Here is a 17,534-nt window from a genome sequence, read left to right as displayed (position 1 = left end):
AAATTACTAATTAGTTGTTAATCTCTTTAAATACTTGCTTTAGTGTTAGACAAATCAAACCCAAACAATTCATTTTCTCATTTTAGTGTGATAATTGCTCAAGTTGATACTTAATTGAATTTGTCAAAATCTCAATGAACAATGCTCTACTCATACATTTTATTACTTTTGTGACTAGTACACTTGCTAGAAATAACGCAACACTAGCAAACAAAAGTATGAAGACAAATGTGCAATTGTTTTGGACCCTCTTCCTCTTGTTTTGTTTACAATTGGCAGACATGCACCTACCCATGACTCACACACCTTTGTTATAAGGAAAATAAAATAAAAAAATTTAGTCTTTTATGCCTAATCATTCAATATGGGCATAAATTTTTGTAAAAAAAAAAATTATTTGATTTCAAGTCCATCAACTCCTAGTTTTGGGGGTGGGGTTTGGTCCACTCCATTAAGCTTTTGCCCAATGTGATCACCAAAGAAGGGAAAAGAAAAAAAGAGAGCAAGTGTTGAATACGTTGTGTATACTACTACTACTGTATTTGTATCTGTATGTATAGGCTTTACAACACAATTAAGACCAACCATGATGCCAACCACAATGGGCAAATTCAAGCACTAATGATCATGATCATTAGTGTCGATGATCATGATCTTTTATAATACAAAGTCCAGTAACACTAAGAGAAGAGAAGAGAAGAGAAAGAGTTGAATTGATGATAAAAGAAAAAAGGAGAAGCAAAGAAAAAGATGATCACAAACAAACACTCCTCAATTCAAACACAATTACGATTAAGAAAAATTCCATATTATCTCAAAAACAGAAAACAAAAGCAGGTCCGGTCTGGTCTTTAGGCAGGCGGCTGAGCCGGTAGTACTGGTGGTGTGGGCCTCCTCCGGGGCTTAACGGACTACGATCCACAAGAAATATTTAATGACCCAAAAATAAGAACCCTTTTTGTGATATCAGCGGTCATCAAAAGCCGTCCATCTTTGAGAAATTTGATCCAACGCTTCTTATCTAATTCTGGGACTCGGTTTTTCCATACAAGAAATGCCACCTTCTCTTGGCTTCTCTCTCTATACTATGACTATCTCTCTCCCCCTAGAAAAACGTCTCTCTTTTTAAAGCCTCCTTCGACCATTTGTTTCCCTCTGAATTTGCCGGAGAGAAAGGGAGGGAGGTTCAAGTAAAAGCCAAAGGTAGATACGATGATTCCAATCAATTTCAACACCAACATATTTAGATACCTGTTTCTATATAGTTTCGATTGTTTTTGGGGGGTTTTTTTTTTTTAAATATATGTTTTGGATTGATTTAATTTGAAATTGGTTTTGGATTGATTTATTTTGAAATTGCTTTTGTTCAACTGAATTACGGTTGTCGTTGTAGTTTGATTATTATTTTTTGTCAGTTTAATCAGTTTTAATTCTCTGGTGAACTAGACGTTCTGTCCTTGGCTTTGATTAGTTCTGAATTCTGATCGTGATTACTTGTAAATATATGTTTCGATCATTTAAAGTGTTGTTTTTTTGGGGAAAACTTTCTGGTTTACTGGGGGAGTTATGGGCTCTTTTGGGGTTACGCAGCTTCTTTTGAGCCCCGTGAATCACGGGTAGAGAGTTTCTTATTTTTAGGAAAAGAATGGAAAGGTGGTGTGGAGAAGAATTCAAAGAAAGCTTTGTCCTTAAAAAACGAAGGGACCCACTATTCTTGCGATGACATATGGTCATGTGGTCATCTGCTCCTCTTTCCCTCTTTCACTTCTCTTTTTATGTTTATGAAATGATCATCATTAGACTAAGCCTGGTTTTCTCTACTGGTATGGTTGATTATCAACAGCATATACAAAGCTGCAAAGTTTTTTAATTGAGATTTGAGTTGATAGGCACCTGGCTTTTCTTCACCTGATTTTTGGTATTTGTGATGATCTTACGTTCCTTCACGTTATGTTTCTGCTTTGTTTAAATACTTATCTATTTCAAAGCTGCTTTTGATGGGTTGGACAAGTCTATAAGTGGAATAAGCATATGGATTTTATTTTGAATTTTTGTGTTGATGTAGGAAAATTTCAGTATTGAAATTCGTGATATTTAATGACCTTTCTGGATTGTTATAACTACCTAAAGAGAGACTCAGTGAATAGAAAACTTCTATTAACTTTTCTGTATGCACTACAAATTTATTTAACGGGTTCCCAAAGCGCATGAAGTTTAGTTGAGCCATGGTAATTAAAACTTTGGTGGCTTAAAAGTTTACAAGTTTGAGTTGAATGTAAAGAGTTTTCGTCTTTTCGATTTAGCTACTAACTTTAGCTGTGCTTTTGTCGCTTTAATTTGGTTCCCGATATCGAGATGCAAGGATGGTTTCATTGCTTTATTTATGCCCTTTTTAGTTCCTTGAGAGCATATGTATGTATCAAAAATCTTAAATCAATTTCTCAAATCACGAAGACCTGTTTACATCAATGATGATTTCTAAGCATAACCCTTAAAAGCAATGAAATAAGAGAGAAGTTTCTGATAGTTTTGAATTTCCTTGTTTAGAGATGTATAATGTAGATAATCTAATTCTGTGCAGATCTTTTATCCAAATTTCCATGGTGAATGCATTTTCCCATGCAAAGGTTGACATATGATATTTAGAATAATATACTTGTGTTATTGCAATTGCAGATTGAATAGATTTTCATCATTATACATGGATGAATATTCTGGCAAGAGAGCTGTTGATGGGGTGGTTATCACTAGAAAGGGATCTGCCCTGGCATTGAGAGATGCTGCGAGTAGTAGAGATCGAAATGCTCAATTCTGCAGCCGAATTGGATGCAGTGGCAGACCCAACTCGTTGAAAGGTACCCGAGTGATTGGCTCAGAAAAAGGAAAATCTTCAAGGCCCTCATTTAGGTTCTCTTCTAACGGCAAGGAAATAATAGGAAATTCATCCAGGGGTTGTTCTGCGATCAACACCTCAAAAAAGTCCCTTGCTGAACCTCGAAAGAGGCTGACCACTCGGCTAGAAACAGATTCATCTGAAACTAGTAGTGTGCAGGATGAACCTGAATTTCCCGATCCTAGAACTCCTCTTGAAAAAACTCAAAGAGGGCTCCAACCTAGATCTGAAGGTGGTGAATCTAGTGAGGTTACATCTGTTGAATTGGGGAGCTCAAGTGTAGCATTAAATACAAGATCTAGGAAAAATTTCCCTCAAAGATCAGGATTGGGCAATACAAATAGTCCAGTTGGTCCCTCTGTTTCTTCAGCACCTAGAAGCACCAGCAACAATGCCCGAGCTAATGCCAGTAGATATGGTATGAAAAATTTCAAATGCAATTCTATAGCTGATTTCATACCTTCCGGTTGTTCATCATCAGAAACTAATGCTAGTAGAAAGAAAGATCCATTGAAAAAGAGAAATTGTGAAGGAGAAAGTAGTTCCTCTGCCAGGGGAAAGAAGATGACCGGGTCATCAGCGGATGGGCAGAATTCTATACCGAGCCATGGCATATCCATCTCAGATTCAAGGCGGGCCAGAAATTTCCCTACTAACCGGGATAATGGGATTCCATCAGTTAGGAATCGGAGATCTTTCAATGGTTACACGAGGACAAGAGTTGCCAGTCAAGAAAATAGAGAAAATAGAAACAGTTTCTCACAAAATGAGTTCTCTCTTGTTCCCCAACAAATTCCACAATCAGATATAACCATTGACTTCAATGATCCTAGCTCTTCGCACCAGTTTTCATTGGAGGCCTCCTCAAGTCTCTCAAGCTCTTACGATCGACTGGGAAATAGCAGTGAGTATATGAGAGGTATTAGGCCAGCGAGTCCAGCAGAAGGTGGAATGCGCTCTTTGATCAATCGAGAGAGCTTCCGACGCTACAATATGGATGGAATTGCAGAGGTATTTCACCTATATAATATGCTATTTGTGCTCTTTAACAATAGTGAAGAAAGTTGTTTTTAGTAAGGGAATTGAGAGGAATTTGCTTTGTATGAAATAGACAGCAAAATAGGCAGGCGAGCATGAACCAAGGAACTTATATGCATAAAATTTGATTTTCCATTTGGTTCTTTACCATTGTGTTTGCTTGCACAATAATTTATTATTTTCAAGTGGTACAAGAGGGGCAAACTTGCTTCTTATGATATCTTCATATGACTTGAAACTTTTCTGGTTTGAGTTTGGGGACACTTGGATGGGAAAAGGGAAGATTAAGACATTTTCCCTGTGCTCCCATCTCCTGATATAAAATTTTTTGTTCAACCTTATTATATATGATGCGTTATTGGTAGTAAAAGGAAGGTATATTTTGTGTTGTATTGCTAAAATGTTCTTCTGATATTGTTGTTTAATAATTTTAAGCAGGTGTTACTGGCACTTGAGAGGATAGAGCAAGATGAAGAACTCACAGGCGAGGTAAGTTAATTTTTTGGGGGATCTGAATTGGCATACTAGACTACTTATTAACTCTATTTTTTTTTCCTGCAGCAATTACTAGTTTTGGAAACAAGCTTGTTCCTCAATGGACTTAACTTTTATGACCAGCATAGAGAAATGAGACTGGATATCGATAATATGTCATATGAGGTCTGATATTGTCATAGTTATGCTACAATTTTAGTACATATAATATATGTGAAATTTCTATGTGATGGCGGTGGTGGTCTTCTACTAGTACTACTATTTATCTGCTGGCTTTTGCTCTTTCTCAGCATGTATTTATATTTTACTCAGTGCAGCATGGATTATGTTTTGAATTTTACAATGTAATCTACCTTGACAGGAATTATTAGCCCTAGAAGAGAGAATGGGTTCAGTTAGCACAGCATTGACAGAGGAAGCATTGTCTACATGCCTTAAGACTAGCATTTATCAGTCAACACCTATTGAGGATGTGATTACAGTCTGTGGTGGGGATAAAAATGATGTTAAGTGCAGTATTTGCCAGGTCTTTTTCCTAATACCATGTACTCACTCCATTAGCTGTTCAACTTCTGTATTTTTTTTATCCGCCTGTAATTCTCACTTGGGTGTCATCATGCTTAGGTTTCGTAGGAATAAACATAAACATAATTTTGAAGCAATTCGGTTTTATCAGGTAGATACAATCTTAAATTAGTTTGAACGTCATCCTGTGACTGCGTAAAAGAGATCAGATTGATACCACCAGGCTAAGATTTTGTGTACTAAGCATTCTGAAGAGCTGGACAAAAGAGTGTTGCTAGAAGTTTCATTCTTTACGCAATGGATCCAGTTCAGCTTATTTGTATGTCAACGTATCCCAATCACAGTGTTGCACTGAGCACTCATTTCGATTGGCTAATGGAATAGGTTGTGAATTTATGCGTAGTCAATCAGAGGGTAAGTTGTTTGTTAGCTGTTGGATTCAATTGAACTGTTAATAGTGACTTTGGGTTATGGTTTCAAAAAAGGAAAACAGCTTTTCTGGTTGCCCTCTTGAGAGCCCATGATTGCGAGAAACCGTGCGCACTAGATTCAGTTGTTCTTGTGTATTAATCTGACTCTTTTTTTTTTTTTTGAACTATGTATGCATCACTATCACCTATTTCTTAGCCTGAGTTTTGAGTTTTAACATGGGATCTTGTTCCTTGCAGGAAGAGTACAGAGTTGGCGATGAAGTGGGAAAGCTGGGATGCGAGCATAGGTACCATGTTACGTGCATACAGCAATGGTTGCGGCTGAAGAATTGGTGCCCCATCTGTAAGGCATCGGCCTCTACACCTCCGTGAAGTATTGGGTGGGTGCAGGGCTGACCGCTCATCTCATCTGATATTGTACAAATTATATTTGCCGGCTCCCTCATTTCTTCTTTTAATTCTTCTTCTTGTACATAACAAATAATCTCTTCGATTGAACTAATAAGCCTACACACTGTTGGCTCTTCCACGTGCCCCTTAAAATGGTAAACTGTGAATGGATTTGCTCACAGATTGCTGCTGCTATTTCAGCTTGACCTTCATATAAAATCTTGATGCATTTTGATGTTCATCTTAATCTTAACTCTCTGATTTCTTTGGGAATTTGTTATTCATTGGAAATGGTTACCAATAGTGGATTTAAATCGAACTAATGGGCAACATAAAGCACCTAAATATGCCAACATTTTCCTTGGTTGATTAGAAGGTTTGTTTTCTAAATGACATAGAGAGAGCTACATTTTCCTCAGTACGTAAACCCTGTTTGTCATCTCATAAAAACAGAGGAAAACTCCATCTTTGGTTCCACAATCGTTGATTTATCAGAACTGGATACTGAAGGCCAAGTTTGGTTCTTTCCACTTCTGATTGCAAAGATGAGAACCGACCTTGCCCTTCATATCAACATTATGATATCTATTTTCATGACACTTCTACCTTCCTAATCCTCAGCTTATCATAAATATATAAGAACATTACATATGCTATCCTAAATGATTTAACTAATAAATATGCTACTGTGATAGGTCAAGGCCACATTTGGTTTATTAGTGACAAGTATCCAGAACCAAGGATTATGAGAAAAGGGATGTCAATTTGTTATTAATAATGGAACCAATCAATTCTCAAAATCTAAAAGTGCATCATTGCAGCCCTTGCACAAGTATTTTACCTTTCACCAAGCTAAACAACAGTATCCCTGCAAAATTTTTTAGAATTCCCCCGGGCAGCCTGTACATTTTACAGAAAGCTTTGAAGCTGTAACAATCCAAGGAGACATGCTAATTTTACAACAGTGCAACCATTCAGGGTATTCTTTCTTAAAGTTACCCTCACTTGGTTGCCGCAATCTCCTGATCGTGCTGGCTCTGCACCCATAGAATAAAGTTATTTTGATGCCCCAACAACTAAATTCATGTTGCAAGGACCAGAGCCTTATGTAAATGGGACTCATCTGCTTCATGCTGGCAATAACTGGGCACATCAACAGTCTCCAAACACAGTTGTCAAAGCCTTTGAACCAGAACAGACTAACACAAACGTAGCTTCAGAAAAAACAAATCTCAGTGTACACATTTCATTCCTCACATGATTGCATGCAAATTTTCTCCAGCAGCAACGGCCAATCTTCACCAAGTTGCTGTGGATTTAGCTCCATGGCAACTTTGAAATCAAGTAAAGATATTGAACACCTTGATTTCTTCTCCTGCATACAATCCACAGGTTCACCGCTACTCTGCATATGTAAGTGATTGCTAGGCCAAATGCCGTTAATAATCTTGCCTGGAACCTGCTGCTTATGGGTAGGGCCCTGTTTTGCAAACTGTGCAGATCTGCCTCCAACCAGCTGAACGCATGATCGAATCAGCCTCTTTAAATACACATCTAACATATTATTCAGCGTATTAGCACATTCCAGCGAAACACCTCCAATGCCCTGAGAAGTTGCAATCTGCTCCATCCTTTTTCTCAATGTCTCCGTGTCAGATAACCCACCACTGTCATAACAGCTGAAAAATTTGCCGCTGCTTGCCACTGGAATAGCTTTACGGGCACCACCAACACTGGCAGAGTAAAAAGGAATTCCAGGTGGTGCCACAAGAGGTCTTTTTGAGAAATTAGGGTACCTTCCCTGCTCCACCTCTTCCCCATCTTCAACAACAGCAACTTTCGAGTGGTCTATGCTACCTATCCTTGTTTTTTCAGAGGTTCGTGTGACCAGATGCTCCTTTTCATTCTCTGGTTGTTCTGCTGCTTCTGCAACTGGCTGAAGTAGCTGCAATGGTCTTTGATAATCACAGGGAATCAACTCTCCATTTTCCATGATACCCTTACTACCATTATCTTCTGTACCCGTAGAATGATGCACCACATCGACCTTCCCATTTGGGCCAAGCGGGCTAGGCCTATCTCTAAGTTTGCGATCACGTATCCCGGACCTACCCTTTCGAGGGGACACAGGCAAGACCCCGTTTGACCAAATGTGTACATTTTGATTCTGAGCCGGAATGAGGGATCCACTTTGTTCATGCCCGTCTTCTTTACTAGGAGACGCTTTTGCAGTTTGAATCAATGTTTTTGCAGGACCCACTTCGTGAAATGGAGGTGGTGTCTTGGCATGAGATGCATTCTTCAAAATTGTACGTATAAGTTGATTGTGCAATGGAAGATTCTCCCTTCCGAGTACACGATAATATGATTTGTCAAATTCACTCTTACTAAGCTTCTGACTTAAGAACCTATTCAAGTTATAGAAATACCTCTTCGACCTGTCAACCCCAATCTTTTTCACTATCTGAGCTTTCAACTCACCCAAATCAACTCTTGAGCTCTGGTGTGGTTGCATTTCTCAAGAAGCAACAGATTTATACACCATCCACATTCAACAGAAACAGTAACTACGACTGAGCAGCAGATTGTTGTTATCCATGCCTCAAAACCATTCTAAATTCACCCCTCTACGTATCTTTCAATGCCAATCAAACATCCAGCTCCATATATTTTGGGAAATGCATCTGGAACAACAACTAATGCCAATAAACCCCAATTTTCAATGAATATACAATGCAATCCTGAGTCCCATCTCCCAAAAATCCAAAAACCCTAGAGATCAAACTCACTGGCCGAGCTCATTCCAAACCCTTCGAATCAACCCAATATTCGTTCAAATACACAATAAATGAAAACCCTAACTTCAAATCACCAAGCTCGGCGTGGTTGCTTCTCCCGAACTGCAGGAACCGCAAATTACATCACTTACAAACCAATTAAACCGAACCAGTCGTATTTGAGAAAGAATTCAAGAGCTTAAAACTTCAAAATGCGAAAATTAAACTTTAAGGAGAGAGATCAGTGAGTTCATGGATTTCAAGTTAAACGAACAGAGCAAATAAATTGCATAAAAAAAGAATCAAATTACAGTTGGAAAACAAGAAGCAAACGTTGAAGAGTGAGAAAAAAAACAAGGTAAGCTTTTTTGAAAAGTTTGAGATTGAAGGGGGTTTTCATATTCATTGATTGAACGAAAACTCTGACCTTGGAATGAAACGAACTCGGACGAATTGCAGAAGAGGAATCGAAGAGGGACTCAGTGACTTCAAAGTTCCGAATCTTCGCCTTCGCTGCTGCTTCAGGCTTTTGCCCTTTAGCTTCTTTTTTTTTTATTTTTTTTTTAATTTTAAAAATAAATAATTATTTGAGCCTCGCAGTGGCCGATATATGTTTCAGGTTCTCTCTGTGTAGCTCTCGATCGCTGGTGCTACTCTCTTTCTTCTTCTCTCTCTCTCTCTCTTTTTTTAAATTTTATTTTTCTCTTCGCTCTCTCTACATGTCTCAAAGGTCACCTTGAGTGTTTTTTTTTATTATTATTATTTTACATTTACATTGTTTTTGGTTTATTTTCCATATTTTGTTTTTTGATCTCTTGAATTGATTGTAATGAGAAATAAGAATAGGTAGAGAACAGAACAATCTTTTGTGCTAATTGATAATAAGAAGCATTTTCCTACATTTGTATTTTACTACAGTTCCATGAAAAAAAATTAACAAATAATTTTCATAAAAAAAAAAATAAAAAAATTAAGGAATAACATGGCTTGTTCAAATATAGAATTGCCTGCCTGCCTGCCTGCATAAATAAATAAATAATTATATCAGCACTCCAGTCTGTTTTTTACTTTCTACAAGGAAAAGGAATCATCCATCATACATTTCATTACCATAATTTCCCCCCCACCCCTCCGTTTCCCGCTTTATTTTACAGTATATATCAGATAACAGACTGTATGGTTCGGTTCCGGTTTGGATCCAGAAAATCCCTAAGCCGACACTGAGACCTCTCTTTTCGTCTCTCTAACACGACGTGCAACTGGAATGTACAGCGACGTCGAAGAATCGATCCAGAAGAGGCGGAGAAAGATCACATTCCCCTTCCCACCCGACTCTTCTCGGAAGGTTTTTTTTCCTTCTCTTCAAATTATTCCCAACAAAAAACCTAACCCCATTTATTCCCGTGTTGAGCTTTCCTGAATTTCGTTCAATTTTTTGCCATACCAAAGTTATTACTTTTTGTAAAAAAGAGGGAAGAAGGAAGCCCACAATAACCGGAAACAACAACAACAAAAAGAAAGAGGGGGAAGAAGGAAGCGATTTTGTCCCTCTTTCTTTTTGTTGTTGTTGTTTCCGGTTACTGTGGGCTCTAAATTGATTTTGACTTTACTCAACGGATGATTTTGAATGACCAGGAATAGCGCAGCACCTTGAAAAAATTATGTTTACTCTTCAAATTATATTAACTATGATGAGTCTCTGAGCCAAAAAAAAAGAAAAGGAAACCCTAGAGTTTGTTTTTTCAGTGATTCAATGTAGTTAAAAGGCGATCAAACACTTGTTTTGTGTTGGGCTTTTCAGCAATTCTATTAAATTCTTGGTACCTATTGAACTTCTTGTAAAAGGAGAGAAGAAGAGTGTTTTAGTGACTTTAATTTCGTCATTACTGATTTGTCAGTACTAAATGGTGGTTGATTCTGCAGACACTGATGTTTCTATGTACTCTACTCTCATTGCAGCAAGTTAACAGTCAACCTCAGGTATGCTCATCTTGTATCTGTACTTCCAACTCGAGTAAGAGTCTTAGCATGGCGGATGAGTCAGTTAGATAAAGGAAATTCCCCATTCCAGCTCGGTTATCTTATGCAGAGGATGCATTACGATTTCCCAACTGTGATCAGAGCTTACCAGGTGTAACTTCTCTCACCTCAAGCCTCTATATATTTTTGATTAGTCTTAAAATTACTTTTCCACTGACAAAATCTCTTTACTCTTTAGTTAAAATTTTCTTACCCGAAAACAACTGGAATCATTTGCAGCCGAAATTGAATTCTTGGCTAATGTTCATGATCAAGAATGCTTTCTAGTGATCTATTTTCTTAAGAAATTTTGTATGTGGACTTTTTTTAAGCTCAGAATCCACTGTCGCCTCCTTCCATTTCTCTGACCTTTCCTATCTTATGTTCTCTGCTTCACTGTCCCAGCATCAGCATATGCAGAGATTGTGCTGAACCTACCGCAAGCCCTTGAGCAAAAATTTAAGCTTAGGGCCCCCAATTAGCACTTTCTTTTTGTGTGAAAATCCCAGTAATAAAGTTTGAAGCACCTATCGCATCTCACTCTCACATTTGCATCCATTTCCACATCATAAGAAAAACCCCGATGGGAGGTTAGGATGGATAACATAAACCTAAATTTCCCAGCACAAATCAAGCATTTGAATAATAGTGTCAAAAGGGGATGGAGCCCCATCAATATTTACAAGGAATAGCTATGTGTTTGAAGCGGAACTAAATATAAAAGGTCAATAAACGTATAAGGGAAACTTCCGCTTCCGCTGACCGGGGTTAAATGTCTCAAAAAATCAAACAAGTCCAATCACAGTAAGATATATACCACTAGGCTTCAATCATCGGTTCAGGGCCAGATGGTTCTGTGCGAGACTTGTTGGATTGGTGCACAGAGTTGAAGAGGATGTCCTTCATAACCTAAAACGAAACACAAATAAAATGTCTTCAGGTCAAACAATAAAGTGTGGGCAAAAGACACTTGCTCATTTAACACCGAAGCCAATAACGTTAAATCACCTGTGACATCAGACCATGGACCTGCTCGACAGTTATCTTTGCACTATCACGTGTAATCTTGGCAAGTTGAGATTCCTCCTGCAATAACGAGAGCAGGCATGATAAGATAGCGGGAAGAGAGAGAGATAACAATGATGTATGCACTTGTTTTGTTAATCCAATAAATTAAGCCAGACTTTTAGTAGTATGCATTATATTAGTTAAGCTACAAAAGACCCATGATGACAGGGTTAGTGAATATTTAGACTGCCACTGAACAAAAGAATTCAAACATCTGCCTCTTTGAAACATTATACAGGAGAGAGCAAAAACAAACAAAATAGCCAAAGAAATCTGTTGTTCCCTAGGATTAAAGTTCAAATAAAACATCAATAATAAAAGAGCTACTCTACCTCTTTCTTCTTTTGAGGCGGCGCTATAAGTGGTCCAAAACGAGAGTGAGCTAATTGATTCTCTGCCTGTTCCAGCTTTTCAGCTGCATAATCAAAGATGGTTATTTCATCATAACAAAATACAAACTTGAATTAACAAAATGCAAACTTGAATGTATGATCCATGATACAAATGAACGGAAAAATGAATACAAGTGGTGGATTCCCGTTGATGTTCTAATAAACTCATGTAACCGAGATAAAGGCGATGATGATGATGAAAAAAATACAAACTTGAAAAGCTTTCAGCAAATCTCAAACATGAAAGATTATCCACTAATGTACTCAAATAACTAATGCATGACGGCACTATGGAATTACCTAAATCTGATATCTGTCCAGCTACATAATCTCCATTGCCTAGAAGAGGTGACGATGAAAGAGTATTCACCCAATACTTGTTCCATAGCAGATCTAAGAGGTGACAATCAAGCGAGGACTTGAAGTAAGTGATGTCCAATGCATAATACTGCCAAACAAATACAACCAGAATTAGCCAACAGTAAAATCATGAGAACACCCAGATTGTTGGATAACTTAATTACCTGTTTACAGTGCACGCCAAAGTCTTCAATCTTGTTAAGAGGGATGGTTTGATACTCTGACACGGGATCATCTGGAGGCTTGTATCCTTCTGGGTATGTCCTAAATGCGCCAATCTCAACTTTCCCAGCAGAAACTGTCCTGGTTGGGTCAATAACAACAGCCAAGAAGGGCTCCTGAAATTGCTGATTGAGCATTTGGGTTGAAACATCAATACCTGAAAGCCAACATCCATAACCAGGATGAGAATGGTACCACCCAACAACATTCTCCAACCGCCCCGCCTGCACCAAAATATTCTTGGTGGTGAGAAACATTCTCTAACAGATTCAGACCAATGTTAAGAAACTAACATTCAATGATAACCTCATAACCCATATGTTTCAATACAATAGAACTTTAAGATTTTCTTTTGAAAGCAAAGAGGAGTGGCAGTGGCGGTAGTGCAAGCAAGCGAAGTCGAATATACTAGATCAGAGTGCAGCAAGCTCAGTATAATCAGAGGTTAGCAGGAAAGTGCCTTCTTTTCTACTTCTTACTTTAGAACTGTCTGAAAGTGGAAGGATAGGCTGATTAATGGAGAAAATAAAACCCTATACAAAAAGGTAAACAGGACATCCATCAAGAAGTTTTCAGATCAGAAGCAAAGATGAAAGAACTAACGTATGACAACGATAAGAGTCACACTTTAATTCGTTCAAACATATATGTCACATATACTACAGTTCACGGGGTAGATATTTGTCCAATGTATGCAAGCCTTTAACTAAGATTTCCCAAGGAAAAAATATATATAGAAATACTGTTATTACTTTTGGAATTAGACTTGATGGAGCTTCAATAAAATCCCTAAGTTAACAGAAGTTGTACTTCAAGAATGGCCAAAGACATTGCTATCTGCAGACGTTCTGAACCAAAATATGCTATTTGATGATTTATCCAAATGAATCGAAAGAATTATATAGCTGGAACTCAACAGTAAACTACAGCAACTAAATAATCGAATCTCTAAAACATTAAGTGTCGACTATATTATTACAGGACTTGTTTGAAGAGCTAAACATGTAGAACTTGAAATCAACTGTTGAGCCGCCTCAGAGTTATTCTGTTACTTAAAAACCAAAACCCAAGCTCTAGATTAGGGTTTAGTGCCACAGCAGCCTAGGCTCTAGATTAGGGTTTAGTGCCACAGCAGCCTAGTATTGTTCAAAAAAAAAAAGGGCCTTAAGTAGATAACCCAAATCAGTAGGATTCAAGCAATAAAACAAACCAAAACCAAAACCAAAACCAAACCAACCTGCTTATTCGTCTGTGAATAATCGACCATATACTCGTATGCATCGGCCTGGGCATTAACCCTCGTCTCGGTACCTTCTACAGGCAGAGCAAAGGCATCCATAACGATGATAGCGTCACCATCAGTCTTCCCTTGCATGAGACCCATGACCTCGATGGTGCCACCGGAGCGCGCGTGGACCACCATCTTTAGAAGGGCCAGTGCTGAGATCTTGACCCGCTTGAAGTAGTGGGGGTCGTTGGCCCAGGGCTTCTCCCGCTGGAACTTGGCCTGCGCGGCTTCATCGTAGTAGAATATAGCGTCGGCCGACGGGTCCACCGTTGAGTTGGTAGTGGCTGTTCCACATGGCCGCGTGTCGACCGTCTCTATGTTGTTCTCAAGCTCCCAGGTTTTCTGGGCGATCGAGGAGGAGGAAGCGAAGTCATCCATGTAGTGTCCCGCACCCACGCTTTGCCTTGCCTCGCCTCGCGTGATTTTGGGCTATTAGGGCACTTGCAGCATATGTTACCAATAAAATTAATCCTAGAATCTCAGTTACACAAAAAAATCAAATCAAACATGTAATATTTAATATAATCATATCAGTAAAATATATCTTTTAATACAGTCACATCAATAAAACATAAATTATTATATATTTTTTCTTTCCATCCAAACAACATTTCATTCCTCCATATCATCTATAACAAAACTACACCAAAACACAAAATATCAATACATCCACATCAACAAAACACTTATCTCAATACAATCACATAAATAAAACCGTTTCACAATAGAACTACATCAATCAAAATAACATCTTTATTAACAAAAGACAATATCTTTAGTGTCCCAATAACATATTTTACCATTATAAGTGCCTTTATAATTTGTGAGAAGGAAAATGGGCTTTATCTATCGAGCCGGCCAAGCCTAGACCGGCCCAGCCCAGTCTACTGTTACACTATACGCTATAGTATGTAGACTGCAGTGCTACAGTGATTAAAGTAGTGAGATTAATGAAGTAGGCCTACATTAAATCAAAGGCTAAATCATTATTTATGTCCTCAATGTTTCCAAAATTTCTCGATTATATCCTTAAAGTATAAAATTTGTTGATTATATCACTGATGTTTTCAATAATTCTCAATTCTGTCTAGATTTATAAATTTCCGGTCATTCATGGCCGGAGCTTGCTTATGTGGCATCGGAAATACTGTTATCTATTTCCATGTCATATTTTAAAAAAAAAACAAAAGCCATATCACTAAAATATTAAAGAAGCCCGATATTCTTATGTTGTCCTCTATAATTGGAAAACCTAGTTCCTCCGTTCGCGAAGATGACGTTGTCGATCAATACGCACTGCAAGTCCATATCTTCTTCCTGGTAAATAACTTTCTCTTCATCTAATATCTTTTTGTGAAATTGATTTGCATTCTTATTGAACTTGAGCCATCGAAATTGTGAGAATGAGTGAATCTCCTCTTCAAGAAATTGTCGAAGAAGACAACGTTAGTCAGACGTCCGACGACAATGATGTCGATTTTGACATTGTCGATGTCCCTGTGGAAGACGACGGTGTTGACGAAGTTGAAGCTCAAGCATACATTGATGTTGGTGTTGAGGCAGATCCATCACTGAATGAATATATCAATGATCAAAATCGAGATGAAGAGTTATATGATCCTATCTTTGACTCAGTAAGGGGACTCAGTGATGATGAATTAGATGAAGATGAATTGAGAAGTATACCTAGTGAAGTCGATAGTGATGTAAATGACCTGGATGGTGGCAATCATTTTCCTGCATACATTCCTCTCAAAGATATGGGTAATTTCAACTGGGAAATTGGCATGGTTTTTAACTCTAGGCAACAATTTGTTGAAGCTGTATCAACATATGCAGTTTATTGTGGAAGAAGAATGAAGTGGGACAAGTTGGACCATACAAGGGCTAGAGTAATTTGTTATTCTTCATGCAAGTTTATGTTATATGCGTCGAAGATCACAAATGAGGAAACTTGGCAATTGAAATCTGCTAACATTGTTCATAGCTGTACGAGGAGTCAAAAGGTTAGGATGTTGAATTCAAGTTGGCTTGTAATTAAATTAGTTCCTATGTTGAGGAGGAACCCCAAATTGAAGTTGAGAGAAATAATTATGAAGGTTCAAGACAAATATGTGGCAAGTATTAGTCTTGGTCTTGCTGCCAGAGCAAAGAAAAAGGCTATGGATGTAGTTCAAGGGGGTCATAAATTACAATTCAAAAGGCTGCATGATTTCTGTGGTGAGGTGCTGAGATCAAATCCTGGAAGCTCATGTAGTGTATCTGCAATTTCAAATCTTTATGATGCACCATCAAGAACTTTGATGCCAGTGTTTGAAAATATATACATATGTCTAGAAGCATGTAAAAAATCGTTTGCTTCTTGCAGGCCAATAATAGGAATAGATGGTTGTTTCCTTAAAGGAGTTTATGGAGGGCAATTGCTTACTGCAGTTGGTAGGGACCCTAACGATCAAATGCTCCCTATTGCTTTTGCTGTAGTTGACAAAGAAACTAGGGCAACATGGAGATGGTTTCTTGGAAGACTACTTGAAGATATTGGGTCACACAGAGAGAATAGATGGACTTTTGTTAGTGACCAACAAAAGGTATGTTATTTGATCTAACTTTATCTTTATGACTTTTGCTGTAGTTGACAATATTAACTAATGTATTTCTTTCTTTTGTAGGGACTAGGTTTAGTTCTGGACGAAGACCTACAAGGTGTGGACCACAGATTCTGTGTTAGACACATGTATCAAAATTTCAAGAAAGTCTTCCCAGGGCTGCAGTTGAAAGAGCTAATGTGGAGGGCTGCTAGGGCAACATATCCACAAGAGTGGCTTAGAGTCATGAGAGAAATAGAACAAGTCAACAATAGTGCTTTTGCAAGACTCATGGGTACTGAACCTAGATTCTGGACCAGATCCCATTTTAATGGACACCCTAAGTGTGATACTTTGGTAAACAATATGTCTGAGACATTCAATAGTGTCATTCTGGCTGCAAGAGAGATGCCTATTGCTTCAATGTTGGAAGCAATAATTAATTATCTTATGTCTAGATGGGCTGATAATAGAGAAAAGATTCAGAGTTTTAAAGGTATTGTTCTGCCTAGGATACAGAAGAGGCTTGATAGGAATTGGAATGATAGTGGCAGATGGATTGCAAGGTGGGCAGGAAGAGGAAAATTTGGGGTGACTAACATGCAAGATACATTCACTGTTGATTTAGATGAGAAAGAGTGTAGTTGCAGATTATGGGACTTGACAGGCATTCCATGTAGTCATGCAATTAGTTGTATAAATTTCAAAGAAGAAAGTGTTGAGAGTTATGTACCGTCATGCTTCAAGAAGGATGCATATGAACTTTGTTATTGGCCACTTATTCTGCCAATGAATGGCCCTAAATTATGGGAAAACACTGGTATGCCTGATATATTGCCTCCACCAATCTGTAAAAAACGTGGGAGACCAAAGAAGAAAAGGAGACTAGGTGAAGATGAAACCACTCCATCTGGGAGGATGAGGAAGTCATCGAACCCCATGAAATGTGGTAGATGTGGAATACTTGGCCACAACAGGAGAGGTTGCTCTACAGACATACCATCTTCTTCTTCAACTCAGATTGAAGAAATGGGGGCAGACAACAATATAG

The 17,534-nt window shown here is 38.1% G+C and overlaps 4 protein-coding genes across 9 annotated transcripts; 2 read left to right on the top strand and 2 right to left on the bottom strand.

Annotated features, from left to right (window-relative positions):
- The first annotated feature begins 1,047 nt into the window (after nt 1-1,047).
- Nucleotides 1,048-6,013, top strand: LOC119997863. 6 transcript variants are annotated; one of them, XM_038845083.1, is made up of 6 exons: nt 1,048-1,203; nt 2,677-3,904; nt 4,370-4,420; nt 4,493-4,591; nt 4,788-4,952; nt 5,620-6,013. In XM_038845083.1, exons 2-6 carry the CDS (start codon nt 2,702-2,704, stop codon nt 5,752-5,754), a joined length of 1,653 nt encoding a protein of 550 aa, XP_038701011.1. In that variant the 5' UTR covers nt 1,048-1,203; nt 2,677-2,701; the 3' UTR covers nt 5,755-6,013. The 6 variants fall into 6 exon arrangements, with proteins under 6 accessions (XP_038701011.1, XP_038701008.1, XP_038701013.1 ...); XM_038845080.1 differs by having other exon boundaries at nt 4,367-4,420; XM_038845085.1 differs by having other exon boundaries at nt 4,367-4,420; nt 4,788-4,971; nt 5,620-5,758.
- Nucleotides 6,014-6,515: 502 nt separating this feature from the next.
- On the bottom strand, nt 6,516-9,226 carry LOC119996114. The gene is made up of 2 exons (XM_038842638.1): nt 8,977-9,226; nt 6,516-8,672 (listed from the first exon to the last, which is right to left on the bottom strand). Exon 2 carries the CDS (start codon nt 8,285-8,287, stop codon nt 7,019-7,021), a length of 1,269 nt encoding a protein of 422 aa, XP_038698566.1. The 5' UTR covers nt 8,288-8,672; nt 8,977-9,226; the 3' UTR covers nt 6,516-7,018.
- Nucleotides 9,227-11,184: 1,958 nt separating this feature from the next.
- On the bottom strand, nt 11,185-14,336 carry LOC119996008 (COP9 signalosome complex subunit 5a-like). The gene is made up of 6 exons (XM_038842505.1): nt 13,848-14,336; nt 12,553-12,834; nt 12,329-12,476; nt 11,969-12,051; nt 11,577-11,654; nt 11,185-11,477 (listed from the first exon to the last, which is right to left on the bottom strand). Exons 1-6 carry the CDS (start codon nt 14,274-14,276, stop codon nt 11,388-11,390), a joined length of 1,110 nt encoding a protein of 369 aa, XP_038698433.1. The 5' UTR covers nt 14,277-14,336; the 3' UTR covers nt 11,185-11,387.
- A 965-nt stretch (nt 14,337-15,301) lies between these two features.
- LOC119996055 lies at nt 15,302-17,534 on the top strand. The gene is made up of 3 exons (XM_038842556.1): nt 15,302-16,486; nt 16,568-17,372; nt 17,461-17,534. The coding sequence occupies exons 1-3, from the start codon at nt 15,302-15,304 to the stop codon at nt 17,532-17,534; spliced, it is 2,064 nt and encodes a 687-aa protein (XP_038698484.1).

This window comes from Tripterygium wilfordii, chromosome 4 (assembly GCF_013401445.1).
Source record: "Tripterygium wilfordii isolate XIE 37 chromosome 4, ASM1340144v1, whole genome shotgun sequence".
In the NCBI taxonomy this organism is placed as follows: domain Eukaryota; kingdom Viridiplantae; phylum Streptophyta; class Magnoliopsida; order Celastrales; family Celastraceae; genus Tripterygium; species Tripterygium wilfordii.
Note: the sequence above shows the minus strand (reverse complement) of the source record. Positions and strands in the feature narration are given on the sequence as shown.